The 19,671-nt window shown below is 33.7% G+C and overlaps 1 protein-coding gene across 6 annotated transcripts in view; it reads left to right on the forward strand.

Annotated features, from left to right (window-relative positions):
• Positions 1 to 18,534, forward strand: part of LOC149782931 (serine/threonine-protein kinase Nek11-like) — a 71,633-nt gene extending 53,099 nt beyond the window's left edge. For 5 of the 6 annotated variants that reach the window (XM_089934491.1, XM_089934488.1, XM_089934487.1 and 2 more), the window contains 2 exons: positions 1,717 to 1,801; positions 8,904 to 18,534. In XM_089934491.1, coding sequence (XP_089790617.1) covers positions 1,717 to 1,801; positions 8,904 to 9,105 — 287 coding nt within the window. In that variant the 3' untranslated portion in view covers positions 9,106 to 18,534. The remainder of the gene's footprint in view (positions 1 to 1,716; positions 1,802 to 8,903) is intronic. The other variant, XR_016414475.1, reaches the window with a different exon arrangement.
• Positions 18,535 to 19,671: the final 1,137 nt, after the last annotated feature.

Genomic DNA, 19,671 nt, shown 5'->3' on the forward strand with positions numbered 1-19,671 from the left:
CAACGCTGATGTTTGTGTTTTGACTTTTTTGCGCACTAAAACATAATAACATGTAAAACGTCTTACCTGTAGGACTATCATTTTGCCAACATTACACAACGTAACAGCTACATATGCTCTAAATGCAGATGAGCTTTCACACAGAGATAACCTTCTCTCTCGTTCACTAATAACAACAATTTATTTTTTGAGTACTCTTATTTTTATTGCAATTAAATTTTTGAGTTGAGAGCAGAATGAGAAAGAAAATATATGTTCGTTTACTTTGTACATTTGTACCGTTAAGTTGTTGGGTAGCATGTGTTCTGTAGAATTTGTTCAGGTACGATCCCTTTATTTTTCATACATGGTCAGAACCGCAGAATGATAATTATTTATTTTACATATAATTTTTCATACACTGAAACTAATAATTAGTTTTTCATGTACAAAAAATTACATGAAATATGGTAGTTTAGTTTAAACCATATTTATTTGAGAAACTTTGTCAAATACAATTATAAACATGATTTAGGGGATTCAGTAGAAAGCATAGTCTACGGTATTTTATAAACAATCATAGAACACTTGAGTTAATATGGATTACATCCCTTTGTAGGATCAGTTAGATCAAAGAAAAAGCTATACTGGTAATCACTCACATGTGTCCAGCAGTATACTGGAAAATCAAATATCAATGGACCAGTTGCTTAAATGTGATCAGGAAAAATGAGGTATGGTTAAAAAGGATGAATAAAACAAAACTATTTCATATCTTTTTTTTTGTTGGAACAAACAGTATGCTTTGTATTAGTACAGTACACTATAGAGTATAGACTGTAAGTGTGCTATGCAGCCCAGTGAATTTTTTTACCGGTAATTGTTTTCATGTATTTCATGTTTGAGAAATAAGAAAATACGAGCAAAATGCAAACTAGATAATGACAAAACTTATAAATATAAATGCAGTCATATTAGTTTAAAACAATTTATTGACATAGTAATTCAACAAGAATTTGTACTTCTATGTGACCTGTTTTCGATTATGCCGATTATAGAGCAATTTTAATAGCATACAGGGTACCATAATCCATATAAAAGTTGATGCAATTTCAATGACATAATCCATATATAAGACCATTTTGAGTATAAGATGAAGACATGACTTTGAAGTAAAAAAGTATCGACTTATAGGCCAGAAAATACGGTAATTTTGTGTATAAGATTTTGCCTTTGTATTTCATTTATCCATGTTAACTTAAGCTATTGTAGATTAATGTTAACAAAACTTACCATGTTTCTATCAGCCAAAAACAAAAGCATTTTGATTTATGGGTCAATAGTTTTTTAAGGTACTTTGACTAAGAAAAGACTTTTGTATTTCATTTAATTTTTCTGCAAAAGGTTATGGAAAGATTTCAGGTAGAATTTTGGTTAAAGTCACCTTGACAAAGAATAATGTCTAGGTTTGCACTTAGTTTTTGTGCAGTAACTTAAGTTCTTGTGGATTGATTTCAACAAAGTTTATATACAGTATAGTGTGAATATTTAGTGGTTGAGAAATTTGAGTAGTTCTCATCACAAAAATAGATCTCATGAAAATGTAACATCTTATGCCTAATAACTTTCCTAGATCTGCAATTGCTTAAAATTTAACTTGCTAAAATTTAAGATATACCTAGTTGAAAATAATCACAATATTTCACATTTAGTTTTTCATTTTTTTTAAAACTCTAGATGATACTTTAACATTGAAGGATGATGAGGAGGCTGGAGCATATGGACCAGTTGCCAGGGAAACCAAAATAAAAAACTTGAGAATGTATCCTTTGGAAATACTAGAAGTAAAATATGTATGGTTTTGTACACAAGTTAATGTGAGTTAATTTATTTTTGAGCTTATCATATTTATTGGTTTTGTCCCACTGTAAACACATAGTGCTATCCTTGGTGAATTGTCAACCATATCTTGGTTACATTTTTGTTTTAGTTCAGTTTCTTAGGTACTGTTGTGGAGCACTTTTGTTCAATGAACATGGTACTTTTGTGGAGCACATTTGTTATATGAACAGGTACTGTTGTGGAGCATTTTCATTCCATTAATACAGTATTGTAATTGAGCATTCTTTTCCTATGAACATGGTACTGTTGTGGAGCATTTGTCTCCTACGAACATGGTACTGTTGTGGAACACTTTTGTTCTATGAACATGGTACTGTTGTGGAGAAATCTTGTTGTATGAACATGGTACTGTTGTGGAGAAATCTTGTTGTATGAACATGATAATGTTGTGGAGCTATTTTGTTCTATGAACATGGTACTGTTGTGGAGCATTTGTCTCCTATGAACATGGTACTGTTGTGGAGCACTTTTGTTCTATGAACATGGTACTGTTATGGAGAAATCTTGTTGTATGAACATGGTACTGTTGTGGAGCTCTCTTGTATGAACATGGTACTGTTGTGGAGCATTTTTGTTCTATGAACATAGTACTATTGTGGAGCGTGTTTGTTCTATGTACATGGTACTGTTGTGGAGCACTTTTGTTCTATGAACATGGTACTGTTGTGGATAATTTTTGTTCTGTAAACATGGTACTGTTGTGGAGCATGTTTGTTCTATGAACATGGTACTGTTGTGGAGCGCTTTTGTTCTAACGTGGTACTATTGTGGAGCACTTTTGTTCTATGAACATGGTACTGTTGTGGAGCAGTTTTGTTATATGAACATGGTACTGTTGTGGAGCACTTTTGTTCTATGAACATGGTACTGTTTGGAGAAATCTTGTTGTATGAACATGATAATGTTGTGGAGCTCTTTTGTTCTATGAACATGGTGCTGTTGTGGAGCTCATTTGTTCTATGAACATGGTACTGTTGTGGAGCATTTGTCCCCTATGAACATGGTACTGTTGTGGAGCATTTGTCTCCTATGAACATGACACTGTTGTGGAGCACTTTTATTCTATGAACATGGTACTATTGTGGAGGAATCTTGTTGTATGAACATGATACTGTTGTGGAGCATGTTTGTTCTATGTACATGGTACTGTTGTGGAGCACTTTTGTTCAGTGAATATGGTACTCTTGTGGATAATTTTTGTTCTATGAACATGGTACTATTGTGGAGCATGTTTGTTCTATGAACATGGTACTGTTTTGGAGCACTTTTGTTCTAACGTGCTACTATTGTGGAGCACTTTTGTTCTATGAACATGGTACTGTTGTGGAGCAGTTTTGTTCTAACATGGTACTGTTGTGGAGCAGTTTTGTTATATGAACATGGTACTGTTGAGCACTTGTGTTGTATGAACATGGTACTATTGTGGGGCACTTTTGTTCTCTGAACATGGTACTGCTGTGGAGCTCTTTTGTTCTGACATGGTACTGTTGGTGAGCATGTTTGTTCTATGAACATGGTACTATTGTTGAGCACTTTTGTTCTATGAACATGGTACTGTTGTGGAGCACTTTTGTTCTAACGTGGTACTATTGTGGAGCACTTTTGTTCTATGAACATGGTACTGTTGTGGAGCAGTTTTGTTATATGAACATGGTACTGTTGAGCACTTGTGTTGTATGAACATGGTACTATTGTGGAGCACTTTTGTTTTCTGAACATGGTACTGCTGTGGAGCACTTTTGTTCTAACATGGTACTGTTGGTGAGCATGTTTGTTCTATGAACATGGTACTGTTGTGGAGCATTTTTGTTCTATGAACATGGTACTATTGTTGAGCACTTTTGTTCAATGAACATGGTACTGTTATGGAGCAGTTTTGTTATATGAACATGGTACTGTTGAGCACTTGTGTTGTATGAACATGGTACTATTGTGGAGCACTTGTGTTATATGAACATGGTACTGCTGTGGAGCACTTTTGTTCTAACATGGTACTGTTGGTGAGCATGTTTGTTCTATGAACATGGTACTGTTGTGGAGCACTTTTGTTCTAACATGGTACTGTTGTGGAGAACCTTTGTTATATGAACATGGTACTGTTGTGGAGCATTTTTTGTTCCATGAACACAGTACTGTTGTGGAGCTTTTTTTCATATGAATATGGTACTGTTGTGGAGCATTTGTCTCTTATGAACATGGTACTGTTGTGGAGCATGTTTTTTTTGTTATATAAACATGCATTTTTGTTCCATGAACACAGTACTGTTATATGAACATGGTACTGTTGTGGAGCATTTTTGTTCCATGAACACGGTACTGTTGTGGAGCATTTTTTCCTGTGAACATGGTACTGTTGTGGAGCATTTTTGTTCCATGAAAACGTTTCTGGTTGGTACTGACATTTTATTGGGGTGCCTTGGAAAAAAATGCCATTTCTAACAAGAATGATACCTGAGTATTACAAGCGAATTAACAATATTGTTGTTGTTGTTCTTGAGTTTAGCGCCATTTTTCAGCACAAGATAGGCTATACATGGCGGCCAGTATAACTGGTGGAGGAAGAACCCTGGAAAACCCAGGGAAGAACCACCGACCCATGAGAAGCTACTGGCAGGTTTTCCCACGTACCCACGCTTGCCGAGCCTTGGACTTGAACCCACGCAGACAGAGGTGAGATGACAGTGATCCGGAACGGTGAGCGCTTTAGACCACTCGGCCACTCGGGGCCCCTTAACAATATTGATGAAGCTGCATGGCCTCATGATAGGCACTATTGACTCTCATAGGTTTGAGTCACATCCTTGCCATCATTGTTTTACCCTTTAGCATGGTACATAGCCTCACTTGCTCTTTACAACATGAAAACATGGCTAATCTCTTAAGTTATAAGCCATAATAAGGCTGAAGAGACTTTAAACTTTATGAATTAATTGTGAGGAAAATATTTATTTTATTTTCAGTACACTGTAGTATCATCAATTTTCGTGGTTTTTGTTGTTGCCCTGAACCATGAATTTGAAGACCCAATGAAAAAATGGAAACAAATGTGTTTCATTCTAGAGATCAACAAAGCCATCTGATAAACTGGCATCATTTCTGTAATCAAGTAATATTATAACAGCTTTTTACATTTGGTTGGTTTATATTGCCCCTTTATAAACAAAACTTATAGTGATTTTATATTGTTTCAATGAATATATCTCAATGGTATCTGGTAGCTGTAAATGCAACTCACTGTCTTAGACTGATATGTTGTAACATAAGTATGGATAGAGAGAAATGAGAAAAAGCATGAGGTAGTATTACTGAAAATGAAAGAAAGAAAAACAGGTGATGTTCATGCATAAAATTAGTTTATTACTTTTTCCAACTGATTCTTTAGTTAGTTTGAACTGTTGTTGAAAACTTTAAATACTTGTGAAAGCATCTCTTATTTTATCCATTCATGGTTAATCCCAATAAGCAACGTAACTGTAAAATACCAGAACTATTGCTGGAAGCACAATTACTAATAAAACATTAGGTATATACACTAATTACTGCAAAGGATTCAAGTTCACACTTCACTGATTTTTAGGACTAAACCACTGAATCAACATTGTGTCAATCAAGTCTACTGGTACTTACAGATATTTGTCAGGTAAATAATCATGACATTCTTGAATTTATAAGTTCCAGCATTCAAAGAGCCTAGACCAATTTGGTCCAATCTCTCACACATTTTAACACGAGTCCCATTCATCCATTCAGCAGGAATCTGCTTGATTAATGAGGTTTTAATTAATTTCTAGTTGTTGAAGTTGGTTCATACATGAAGCAGACTCAGACAAAGGAGTGATTCCATTGTTGTTCCATTACACTTTGATAGGCTCTGAAAACATCAATGTGCAGACTCTGCATGTTAACTGGATTGAGTATGAGGCAGCCAGTCTCACATTTGGTTCACATGTCCAGTGATGACTTTATCCAAACTGATGGGGATAAAATTTGAATTTTACCACTCTTATGCCACTGTATTAATACTATGATCAGAAAGTAATTGATGGTGCAACTTTATGGGCAGTGTTTTAAGGAAGAGATACAAATCTTCTTTCATAAATGATTAGCCACGTGTTGTTGGCTGCAGTTGTCTCCCATTGATGTTGAGTGCTAGTGATTCATTGTAATGGGTGCTTGATTTGTGCTCATACAGGTGGTAGCATTATCTTAAACACTGTTTGTTGTCAGCATGGGTTTATTCTTTTGTATTCTGTATTTTGGCACTTGTAGAGGTTATTCCTCAAAGTTATGTACCAGCAAATATGTAAACTTTGCATGGCAAAACCATGAGTTAAAGTACCCATGAAAAGTTCTCTCTTTGAAAAAACCATGACAGTTGAGACAAACAAACAAAAATAGATAGTTCAGTAGTTTATTTTGTGGAAGGGATCAGATTCTAATGTTTGCATTTTCACATTAGATAAAAGATTGATGGAAAAAGTTTTACATTACTGTAAATTTACAACTTGTGAATCTCCTGGATTTGGTGGTTGATTAAAAATCCAGATTTAAGTACCAACAGACAGTGAGCCCTCAGTGGAATCTACAGATATATAAAGTACCATTGAACAGTAATCCCACTTTGAAAACCACAGATTTCAAGTACCATTGTACATTAATCCCTCTATGGAAACCACAGATTTAAATTACTGATGAACAGTGATCCCTCTATGGAAACCACATATTTAAAGTACCAATGAACAGTGACCCCTCTATGGAAACCACAGATTTAAAATACCAATGAACAATGATCCCACTATGGAAATCACAGATTTAAAATACCAATGAACAGTGATCCCTCAATAAAAACATAAGGTCCCTTCCCCAATCCATTATTTAAGCATTTTTAAAAATGTAATCTATTACAGAACCATGAAAGTTAATGACTACAAAGAAAAAAATATGCATTCACACTATTAGACCCAGTATGAAGTTATTCATTTTAGTTATGAATAATTCACAGTAATATGACTTAGTCTGAAGTCAATCATCTTAGTGATAAATAATTCATGCTAAAATGTCCCAGTCTGAAGTTCATCATCTTAGTGATGAATAATTCATACTAATATGTCCCAGTCTGAAGTCAGTCATCTTAGTGATAAATAATTCATACTAAAATGTCCCAGTCTGAAGTTCATCATCTTAGTGATGAATAATTCATACTAATATGTCCCGGTTTGAAGTTCATCATCTTAGTGATGAATAATTCATACTAATATGTCCCAGTCTGAAGCCAGTCATCTTGATGATAAATAATTCATACTAAAATGTCCCAGTCTGAAGTTCATCATCTTAATGATGAATAATTCATACTAAAATGACTCAGTCTGAAGTTCATCATCTTAATGATGAATAATTCATACTAAAATGACTCAGTCTGAAGTTCATCATCTTAGTGATGAATAATTCACAGTAATATGATCTCCTTTGAAAATTAATCATCTGCACAATTAATAATTCACAGTAATATGACGTAGTCTGAAGTTAATGACCTTAGTGATGAATGATAAAATGATCCATTGTGAAGTCAATCATCTTAGTGATGAACAGTCATATTTTGTAGATTTTCTTCTTTTTTGGCTCTATTTTGTTGAAAGGTTCTTTTTTAAACATTTTTCTAGATAATGTCTCCAACTATTATGAAAAGAATAAAGCAAATTGAATTGAGGATGACTTTTTGAATAAAATCAGTCAAATAATCAGTATAATGATAATATAAATCAAAATTTATTAATAGGCATTCTGATTTATAATCGCAGATAATGCCAGATGATAAAGAAATGTTGAATTATACAGTAGCTCATTGTTTTTATTCTTTTTCTTTGGTTCATGTCAATATACAAAAACACATGGGGTAAAAATGTATATTTAATTTGTTAATCATGGAAAAATTTGACTATATAACATTAATACTTATTGTCATAGGATTGCAAGTACCATTACTGTGCAGGCATATGAAGGTATATACCACTGCTTCATATTTTTTCTACAACAGAGTAAATGCCAAAAATTTTATGTTTATATGTCAGATGGTGTGTAATGGAATCCATCACACACTAGACACACTTCATCAGAGTATTTTGCATGAATATCCCATGTGTGGGAATGTCATGTAAGACAGGTGTCATTTTTGCCAGACATGTCTGTTAGGGCAGTGGTTTTGACCAGCATATAGTCAGAGCAAGTGGACGTCAGTAATAAAATTTTTAAAATATTATATCAACTTTATTATCCATTATACTACCAAATAAACACATTAAGGCAAAATTAAGTGGTCACTAGGTCCAGTTTATAGATTGTTTTTATGTGTACCCCTTCCTCCCAGTGAATGAAAAGGTTGCCAACAAGATTAATTCAAAGGTGGCTGGATTGTTTTTGGTTGGACCAGCATTAGATGTGTCATCAACAAAGGATATTTGGTCATTATGTTTTCACACTTGTTTAAACACTATGTAGCCTTAAAATGCAAGACCAGGTGTGATAGTTTATCTCCTGGATTTATCAATAGCCCTATAAAACTGAAGGATTATCCTGGGGTCTGTACTACAGACATTACACCAGTCCTTCACACTGCATGGTTTGTGTCACAGAGTGTTGGTCCATGATAATTTTAGAACCTTTTTAATGAATTTTTCAGTCTTATAAAAGAATTGTTGCATACAAGTCTTTTATATAGAAGTTTTTTTTTATACATCACTCGATATACAATAATGTAATTGACATAACAATGACACTAAATTCTTTATTTACAAATATACTACTTTGAAACTGAAATGTATCTTCCTTAAGGGCATATATGATGCTGATACAAAGGTACTTGAATGAATATAGAAAGAACATAACTAATTTACAAATTTATTTGTATACGTGAACAGGCAGACAGACATACACATACAATAATTGTCAGGAACCTGACAGACATTGATATTTGTTCATATATTGTGAATGATTTGTATTACTTTAATTCCTTAACTTATTGTCAGTGAATGCGAGAAAATGTTAGGCAAGGCAGCATTTGAAAAGGCCTACATTTATCTTAAAAGAGCTCGTTCCGACCGTGCTAGTGAAGTAACAGAAGAGGATATAATTCAAGGACTTAGAGAATTTGTGAAAAACCCTAGTGACTGTTTCCTTGTAGACCAGCTGTTATTTCTAGAAGAACAGCATAATTTGCTCTTAAAATAGTCTTTGTTGATAACTTAATGTGTTTTTATCATTCGTTCTTGGTTTCCTCATAGAATTTTAGATATTAGAGGAAATGAGTTTGTATTTGACTTAAAGTCACAAGCACAAGTGCCTGGAAAAAAGCTCTACTTAATCTGTTGCTTTTATGTGACTAAAATTTACATTAAATCAAGGAAGTTAGCTTATGGTGTGGTCCTTTGACTGCCATGCATTGTCTGTTGTCCATTCACAATTGTTACTCACTTCTTTTCAAACACTATTTGACCAACTTGCACATTATTTTACATGAAGCATTGGGGTATCAGTGTTTTTCAGATTTGTTTAAATGGTGCCAATACACATCCAAAATGACTCTTGTTACTAAAATTAAAAATCCTTTAAGCAACTTCTTTTCTAAAAGTTGTAAATGGAATTTGAGCACTCAACAAAATTTAACGAAACTTGAGAGAAAGCATCCTGGCATTAAGACCTTTCAGATTTATTCAAATGATGTTAATCTGCCATCAGATATGACTGCTGTTACTAATGATAGAAGAAATTGAAATGATTCCTTTAAATAACACTTCATGGAATTCGAAAGAAAGCATCCTCGTACGTGACAATGTTTTAGTTAATGGTTGATGGAGATTTACATTCTTTTGGGGTTATTGTTCATGACATATTTGAATGAAAATTTATGTTGAATAAAAGGTTTTGAATCTAAAAGCCTCATTATTTTGCAGGAATTTTTTAATTTAGGGAAGAATAGTTATATATATATATATATATATATATATATATATATATATATATATATATATATATATATATATATATATATATATATATTAATAATTAAAATACCTAATAATATTGTTCTGGTCTTTACACAACAACAAAAATATCACAACATAGCATCTGTTGTAACCTCCTAATGTTTTTATGACTGATGAACAGTAATTTCTGTTTCAAGTTTTGTCCTGTTTATTTTATTTTATTTCATTATCAACTACAATGTTGATAGTTTAGTATGGAAATAATTAACTTCATAATGTAGTATTCCCAAATTTTTAATTATTTTGATTTTTGATGTCTCTGATGGTGATCTGAAGTACACTTAATAATTTCCTTGGTTTGCATCCTATTTTCCTGGTTTGCTTACAAGCTGTTATTTTAATGGCAACTGTAGTGTATTGTGCTAGATAAGTTGTTCAGTAACACCATTTCATTGCTGGAGGCAATAATGAAACCTTAAAACTTTCCAAAATCAAAATATGCCTTTGAAAGGAACAACTGCAGAGATATCTGAGAAGATACCCTCCCCCCATCCTCCAGTGTCAGTTTCTTTTGTTGCGGATGTATTGTTTGGAATTTGTGCTTTTCTACAACATGAACAAGGGATTTAAATAGTTCAGAAAATCATTGTTTTTTGTGTGACATGCCATGACTTTTCAGGTATATATAATTTCATGAAGGGCTTTCCAATTTGTATAGTTGAATTGCCAATCTGCCTTTAAATAAAGCCACCATTACTAAAGATATAAAACCCTTTAAATGCCTTTTTTCACAAAGTTGTCAAAATAGTTTGAAAGAACTTTATTCAAAACTCCTTGGCATAAGGGACAGATAAGGTTTTACCGATGATGTTTTTTCTCTTTTCAGATATGGCTGTCATTACAGAAATTAGGCAAAATTTTAAAAATACTTGATCTCAGAAAGTTGCTCACCAGAATTTGACTAATTTTAACATGAAGTATCATGTCAATAAAGCCTTTCAATATTGGACAAATGATTCTTATGTGCCATTCTGATTGGACAAATGATTTTGATGTGCCATTCTGATTGGACAAATGATTCTGACGTTCCATTCTGATTGGACAAATGATTTTGATATGCTATTCTGATTGGACAAATGATTTTGATGTGCCATTCTGATTGGATAAAATGATTCTGATGTGCCATTCTGATTGGACAAATGATTCTGATATGCCATTCAGACTAGACAAATGATTCTGATGTGCTGTTTGAAGTTGATTATATATTTTTTTAAATTATGATCCTCAATTTTTAGTTGCCATCCGTGATTCTGTCAAAAAGTTGCATGATGACCACTTATTTAGTTATTGAAATTGTTTAAACTGCATATTTTAAATACAAACAGAACTAGATTAAATGTCTATGGCTACAAATTTAATAATTTGTCAAACCTGGTAGAAAAATATGTACAAGGGCCTTTAATAAAATTTTTTTAACACTATATTTTCTTATATCTATCTCTCTCTATCACTGTAGTTTCTTTTTTCTATCTCTCTCTCTCAACCTACCCACACACCCTGCTGGTTTTGAAATTTGCATGTGAATAACTGGGTACATTTGAACCCAGGTTAAACATTTAAGAGGATTGCATAGTGTACCTGTGGAAATACAGTTGGAGTCAACCAGGTTGTACCTGATCTAGATGGCTACCAATGGTTTCGTGTATTTTATCATCGGGTGATAAGGCTCAGAATAGATATACATGGTACAACTGGCTGTACATACAAGGGCCTTTGAATTGACTACAGTCAGAATACTGCAGTCAAAATGTTAAGACATCTCTGGCTTTCCACTATTTCAAGGTCACAACAATCAAGAGCTCAATAATATATCCTGATGGAATCTAATTGATCTTCACAAATGAAATAATGATTTTTTTTGTAAAAAATGTATAAAAATTAAGTCAAGCATATCAAAGAAACTTCAGTATAATAACTGAGTCTTGGTGTTTGGACCTCACATTAGTAACCTTGTTGGAGCTTAGACCCCTCTATTCTAAGATAAACTCTGGAACAGATGCAACAAAACTTGGCATATGCACAGTGAGCTCAACATCTAGGCATTGCATTGGATGATCAAGCAAACACACGGTGAGCTCAACATCTAGGAATTGCATTGGATGATCAAGCAAACACACAGGATGAGCTCAACATCTAGGCATTGCATTGGATGATCAAGCAAACACACAGTGAGCTCAGCATCTAGGCATTGCATTGGATGATCAAGCAAACACACAGTGAGCTCAGCATCTAGGCATTGCATTGAATGATCAAGCAAACACACAGGATGAGCTCAACATCTAGGCATTGCATTGGATGATCATGCAAACACACAGGATGAGCTCAACATCTAGGCATTGCATTGGATGATCAAGCAAACACACGGTGAGCTCAACATCTAGGCGTTGCATTGAATGATCAAGCAAACACACGGTGAGCTCAACATCTAGGCATTGCATTGGATGATCAAGCAAACACACGGTGAGCTCAACATCTAGGAATTGCATTGGATGATCAAGCAAATACACGGTGAGCTCAGCATCTAGACATTGCATTGGATGATCAAGCAAACACACAGGATGAGCTCAACATATAGGCATTGCATTGGATGATCAAGCAAACACACGGTGAGCTCAGCATCTAGGTGTTGCATTGGATGATCAAGCAAACACACTGAGCTCAGCATCTAGGCATTGCATTGGATGATCAAGCAAACACAATGAGCTCAGCATCTAGGCATTGCATTGGATGATCAAACAAACACATGGTTAGCTCAAGATCTAGGCATTTGCATTGAATGATCAAGCAAATACGGTGAGCTCAATGCCAAGGCATTGCATTGAATGATCAAGCAAACACACGGTGAGCTCAATGTCAAGGCATTGCATTGGATGATCAAGCAAACACATGCTTTGCTCAAGATCTAGGCATTTGCATTGAATGATACAGTGAACTGAACGTCTAGGCATTGCATTGGATGATCAGGCAAACACATGGTTAACTCAACATCTAGGCATTTGCATTGAATGATCAAGCAAATGCACAGGATGAGCCCATTCCTGGAAGGTCACTTGTGCCAAAAATTCCTATTATGTATTTCAGATTTACTGCCTCTTCCATTCAAAAGTGACATTTCTCTGAAAAGTAACATTGTATAATGAAAACCATATCAAACATACCAAAATTTCACTACTTGTGAGTTGTATGGCTTTGTTATTGCTCATATTAAATGGAGATACATGTACTTATAGGGTAATTAATATACAGGTTTGTCAAAAAATCATGACATTAAAAATGTGTAGAATATAAAAGTAGTAGTGTAACTAAAGAGCAATTGTAACTTGCATTGTTTCATGAGAAATTTTTATGCAAGCAGTAGTTGTTTAATATGTATATTGTTGTACATAAATAACTGCAATAATAATCATATATCTACCTACATACCTTATATTTAATTTATAGTTACTGCATAGTCATGTAATATATGTCTGTGATAATGACAACACATTCCAGACCACCGTAAATATATATCCCCTACTCCCAATGTATAGATGTTCTTAAATTTGTGCAGGTAAGTAATTAATAATATATTTGTTGGTAAATGTGAGGCGCAGTTTGTTCTGATGTCTGAATGTATCTTGTTTGATAATGACTGTTATTATAGTTCAGTATGCTAAGAATAAGTTTATACATAGATGAGTGGTTGTTTTCCAAGGGATATTGCTGTGAATATTTACTTAAAATGCTATGTAACACACTGGCAATTCATTTTTTGGTGGGTATACATTTTTGTTCTTGATACAAATGATATTTTCATCAGTACTTAAATTTATTGAGTTATTGAGTTGGGAAGTAGTCACATTGTTTCCATGGAATGGTCATTGATTTGGAATTAATCCTGTTGTTTCCATGGAATGGTCATTGAATTGGGAAGTAGCCCTATCGCTTCCATCAAATAGTAATTGATTTGAGAAGTAGTCCTTTTGGGTCCAAGGAATGGTAATTGATTTGGGAAGTAGTCCGTTTGTTTCCTTGGGATAGTAATTGATTTGGTAAGTAGTACTGTTGTTTCCATTGAATGGTTGTTGATTTGGGAAGTAGTCCTATTGTTCCCACAGAATGGCAGTTGATTTGGGAAGTAGTCCAAATGTTTCCACATAATGGCCATTGCTTTGGGAAATAGTCCTATTCTTTCCACAGAATGGTCATTGATTATGGAGTAGTCTTATTGTTTCCATAGAATGGCCATTGATTTGGGAAGCAGCTCTGTTGTTTCTGCATAAGAGTTACTTTGCAATGGTCCTTTAAATTTTTGTTTGAAGAAACAACGAAGTCAATTAAAATTGGTACTCATGAAAAAATGGCGAATTTGCAGTAGTTATATTTACCCAAACCTGTTTTTCCCCATGTTATTGTTTCAAATTTACAATTATGTTTGCTAAAATCTTCTTTTCAAATAGGGGCCCCGAGTGGCCGAGTGGTCTAAAGCGCTCTGCGTTACGGATCACTGCCATCTCACCTCTGTCTGCGGCGGTTCGAGTCTAAGATTCAGCCAATGTGGGTATGTGAGAAAGCTTGCCAGTAGCTTCTCGAGGGTCGGTGGTTCTTTCCGGGGTTTTCCTGGGTTCTTCCTCCACCATTAATACTGGCCGCCATGTATAGCCTATCATGTGCTGAAAAATGGCGTTAAACCCCACAACAACAACAACAACATCTTTTCAAATATGAGAACAGGAATAGTCATATGCAAGAAATATTCTTACACTGAAGTTTAGCAAGTATTGGTAGATGTACATGTGTGGAATTTGAATGCTGTTGACTTCAAAAGTAATATTATACCATCAATGTATAATGCTGTTAATTAGCTTCATAAGTAATATTTTCACATCAAGATATGATACTGTTAATTCACTTCAAATATAATAGTATAACATTAATATGTAATACTGTTAATTCACAAATAATTAATATTGTAGCATTAATATGTAATACTGTTAATTCACTTCAGAAGTGATAGTATTACATTAATATGTAATACAGTTGATTCACTTCAAAAGTGATAGTATTACATTAATATGTAATACTGTTAATTCGCTACCTGTTTTGATTTCGTTAATACCATATATACCTCTCTATAAATTGGATCCAACTGCAAACTGCAGACCCAAATCTGGAACCTCATAATGTGCCAGCAAATTTGAGTCTTTGCAGTTTGTTAGGACTACTCAGTACAACAGACAACATACACTCTGATCTGCCATCACATAATGCACCAACAGATCAGGATGTCTTGTTTGCAGTTGGGCCAGACTTATATGCAAGTATATACAATACATATTTGAAAAGCCATCAAACAACAGTCTTTTCTGTGGGAATAATAGAACAATTTTTCAAAATCCTTACATTAAAGTTATATTGATGAAAATAAAGTATTTCACAGCAAGTATCTTTAACATAATTCTCATACATCAGGAATACAAAAACAATCAGTAAATGATTAGATACAAGAACAATCAAAATAATTTCCAAATCTCTACTACATGCTACCATATCAGTAAATGGCATTTTTACCAAGGCTTTTTTAGGCTATAAAATGGAAAATATACACCTTATGTACTGATATTCTAGTTATGCATTTTTCTTCTAATACCATTTGGTTGCAGTTGACAATTTTTACATTTCTTTTTTGCTTCCTTGTCCCTCTTATTCTTATTGTTGCTTACTAAACATGTGAAAGGATGCTCCTTATTGTATTAGTTTCATTGGTTCTTATCTGTCAGAACAAAAATTTGATAATGTTATTATGTTTTTAACTCTTTATTCCAATCCATATGGGATAATCTGCATCAGAGGCCCTGGGTGGCAGAGTGGTCTAAAGCACTCACCTTTTACCAGTGATGGCCATCTCACCTCTGTTCATGTGGGTTCAAGTCTCAGACTTGGCCAATATGGATATGTGAGAAAGCTTGCCAGTAGCTTCCTGTGTGTCAGTAGTTCTTACAGGGTTGTCCTGGGTTGTTGCTTCACCAGTTATACTGGCCAGAATGAATAGCCTATCTTGTGCTGAGAAATGGCATTAAACCCAAAACAAAAGCAACAACAATAATAATCTGCATCATATAGTAATTGATACTTAGGTGCACAAAATGTCCATGTGATACAAATAATCAAAATTTTGTTTAATAATAATTTCATATGTAGTGAGCATGTACCTGTCATTCATGTTGTCAGACAAGATGTAGACTCAGATAAATAAGAGTACAGTTTTTAAACATGTTTCCTTATCTCTCTTTAAAAGTATAATTGGTCTCACAAGAATAATTCATATTACATTTTTCCCATGCCTACTGGTAAAACATTAGTGTGAAAACTTGAGTTCCATCTTGTTGACAACATGACTGCAGTAACCATTCCTATGAACAGGAAATGTTCTTTGTGTGTATATTGTAATTTTAATATCCATCAAGGTCAAAAAAATAAACCGTACAAGTTTATTTTCTGCCAGTTCATGTCCATGCTCATCATTGAATAACATGACAGATGTTGTATTTTAACCCAAATTTGCATTCATATGAAAAGAAGCTATTTCCTATTATAAAATGATTATTTATCTGCCTCAGAGACCATGTGATCATGTATGTGACTAATTCCAAAATGATAAAATATATTGATACTGAGTTGTGCATAAATTTAACAAAGACTTCTGTTAAATTTGAATTACTCATGGAAAATTAGTAGAACATTGATTAGATTTCTTCTGAGCATTCTGGCTAATGGCAAATATTCTACAATGTATTTAAGAAATTTAGCTACTTTAATGTGATCTCAGCACTGAAAAATGACAAGATTGCTGATTGAACTATTGCAGTAACATGGATCAGACTCTAAATTAAGGAAAGCTATATGATATAATGGTCTGGTAAAATTACTAAATGACATATCTGACCAAACTCAGAGACCACAAAACAACACTATGACTGATGAGAGTAGTAGTAACTTAAGGACAGCTAGTATTTACTTACAAAAGACAGCCAGCATTTACGTACAAAAGACAGCATTTACGTACAAAAGCCAGCATTTACATACAAAAGACAACCAGCGTTTACATACAAAAGACAGACAGCATTTACTTACAAAAGACAGCCAGCATTTACTTAAAAAAGACAGACAGCATTTATGTACAAAAAACAGACAGCATTTACGTACAAAAGACAGACAGCATTTACTTACAAAGGACAGTAAGCATTTAGTTACAAAAAGTGTTTAATCTTGTAATATAGAGATGGATTTAGAAATTCATATAATGTCACTTTTAAAACAGATACACTTGAATTATAAAGAATCAAAAGAAATGAAAGCAACACAAGATCAAATTAAAGGGGAGCCTAACTCTTACTTTTTGTGGAATTTGTTGCTACCATTTACAATGAGAATTCTTTAATTTCAGTTCCCAATCTTGACCAGTTTCATTCTTTGGATATAATAATGTTATTTATTTTTTTTAATGTAAATTTTTCCAGATTTATGTTTGTGTTTTGATACTTTATAAGCAGGAATCATTAGTGATTTTTATATATTTGATAATGCAGATCCTTATTTTTGCCTGTTGTTTTTTAGTTACATGTTTACATTAGGAAAACAAGGTTTTTTTCCATCTTTCATTTTGCTAACTTTTTGGCCATTATTCAGTTTACAACTATTTACATTTTATCTTCCTGTAAATGACTTTTGTGAAATATGCACATTTTATAATTGTAAGTGGATATTTTATGTGATGCTGATTTACATCTTGTTTTCCAAAGAAAAATGATAAGTTCTTTATAAATGATTATATATTTTGCATACTTGAAAGTTTGTGAGCTGATCAGGGGACAGTAGATGACTTTTATTTACAAAAGTCAGTGTATATGTTTAAAAGAAACTTGGAATGCTTTTGAAAGTGGAATTTGAGATGGTTTATAATGAAAATAGTTCTTTTTCAATTGCAATAAAATATCACCATTCAGTATTATAACTTCATATTTGTTAAATTGGTCATTAGTTCAGTATTTTAAAATAAAACCTGATGTGCTATATTAACCATTGTTCTGAACTTGATATAATTTTTTCAGTATTAAAACTTTAGAATTCAGCTTTCATGAAGTGTGACTTAAGTTTATGTGGTAGATTTTTCAGTATTAAAGTTTTAGGACTGTTAGATGAAAAGATCCCCCAAAAACTAATTTGTTTGACTCATTGATATTTAATAATACCTTGAGCACATTATTGGCTATTTAATTAAAAAGAATAGACAGCTAAGTGCCGTTTCCAAGGACACACAAAGGTAGTCATCATGGGCTTGCCTTGGTGGATATTAAATTATTAGTCTATTCCCTGTGAACCAAGCTACAATGGTCCCTTTAAACAAAATATGTGTGTGTGCATAGAGTGAATATTTTTTTTTAGTTCAGATTTTTAGAAAAAAATGATGAAACATTGAATGTTGAAATGTGTACATGTTAATTAAACACATTATGTTCACTACAGGAAATATAAATTTTTGTCACTCAAGAGTTATTTGTAAAGCATTATTTCTTTGTTTATATGTGTTTATGTGTGTTGATCACAGAAAGATAATAAATTATTCCCAAGATTATTCATCCATCTCTCATTCTCAGTTGTTAACCATTTAAGTTGCTCATAACCAGTACAGCTGAGTTTAGGAAACATTTGATATTTCCTGACTTCATCCTATGTACTTTATATTTATGTCCCAACTATGATAGTGAAAAGGGTTATCTTGTTCTACAGCTGTTTGTCCGTATGTCTGTCCTGAATCTCTTTTAGGACAGTAGCACAAAAACTACTACTGTAGATACTTGCCTATTAAGATGAGTCCAACTGCAAATGCACAGACCCAGATCTGCCATCCCATAATGCACAGACAGATCTGGGTCTGTGCAGTTTGTAAGGAGTAATCAGTAGAACAAACATCACAGACCTTATCTGTAGGTGCATTATGCAATGCCAGATTCGGATCTATGTTGTTTGCAGTTTGACTTGACTTATAAATGAGTATTGATGGTAAACAAAATGACCATTTTAGATTTTCCTATCATCGCAGCAATTCTTGTCTGACAGGCAAACACCTTGTTGGATGATTAAGCAAAGACCAGATGAGGTAGAAAAATGAAACTTGGTAGGTTTTTCGTATTCGTATATTAATCAATCAATCAATCAATTAAAGGATTTAAGTCACCTATGCAACTAGTGCTTTCGCGACTGGTTAAGTCTCGAAGGTCGAGATTTTCAATTGATAGGGACTGTAGGAATGGAGCCACTACAGTCCCACTTTTACGTGTGAATGTCGCTCTTTTTAATTCATGAACATGTCCAGCCGAGGAAAGAAGGCAAGGGGCCCACGGGACGCAAAACGCCACATGAAAGCTGTACGCCCAGAAACGGCAAAGCGTGTAAGATCAAATCAAGTCCAGTTGTACTAGTGGACAGAAATCTATTCCAATGGTTTGTAAGCCACTCGTGTAATTTTCCTAATCCTTTGAGTTGTATAATTTCATTATTATTTTTAATTAAAGTTGGAATTTGGTGTACATGGTGTACTTTTGATTTTCTGAAATGTTGTCAATCAGCTGGGTGTCAGGCACACTATACATGTTTGGGTCACACTGTGTTTACTTTCAGTTTTCACTTTTGATGGTGGTATACAGAGGATCGATTTAGGGTTCTGGGGATAGAGCTTTTATCGAAAGAGGTCTTCAATAACCAAAGGAAG

The sequence above is a fragment of the Sinohyriopsis cumingii genome, chromosome 15, assembly GCF_028554795.1.
Source record: "Sinohyriopsis cumingii isolate HCF-2022 chromosome 15, ASM2855479v2, whole genome shotgun sequence".
Taxonomy (NCBI): Eukaryota; Metazoa; Mollusca; class Bivalvia; order Unionida; family Unionidae; genus Sinohyriopsis; species Sinohyriopsis cumingii.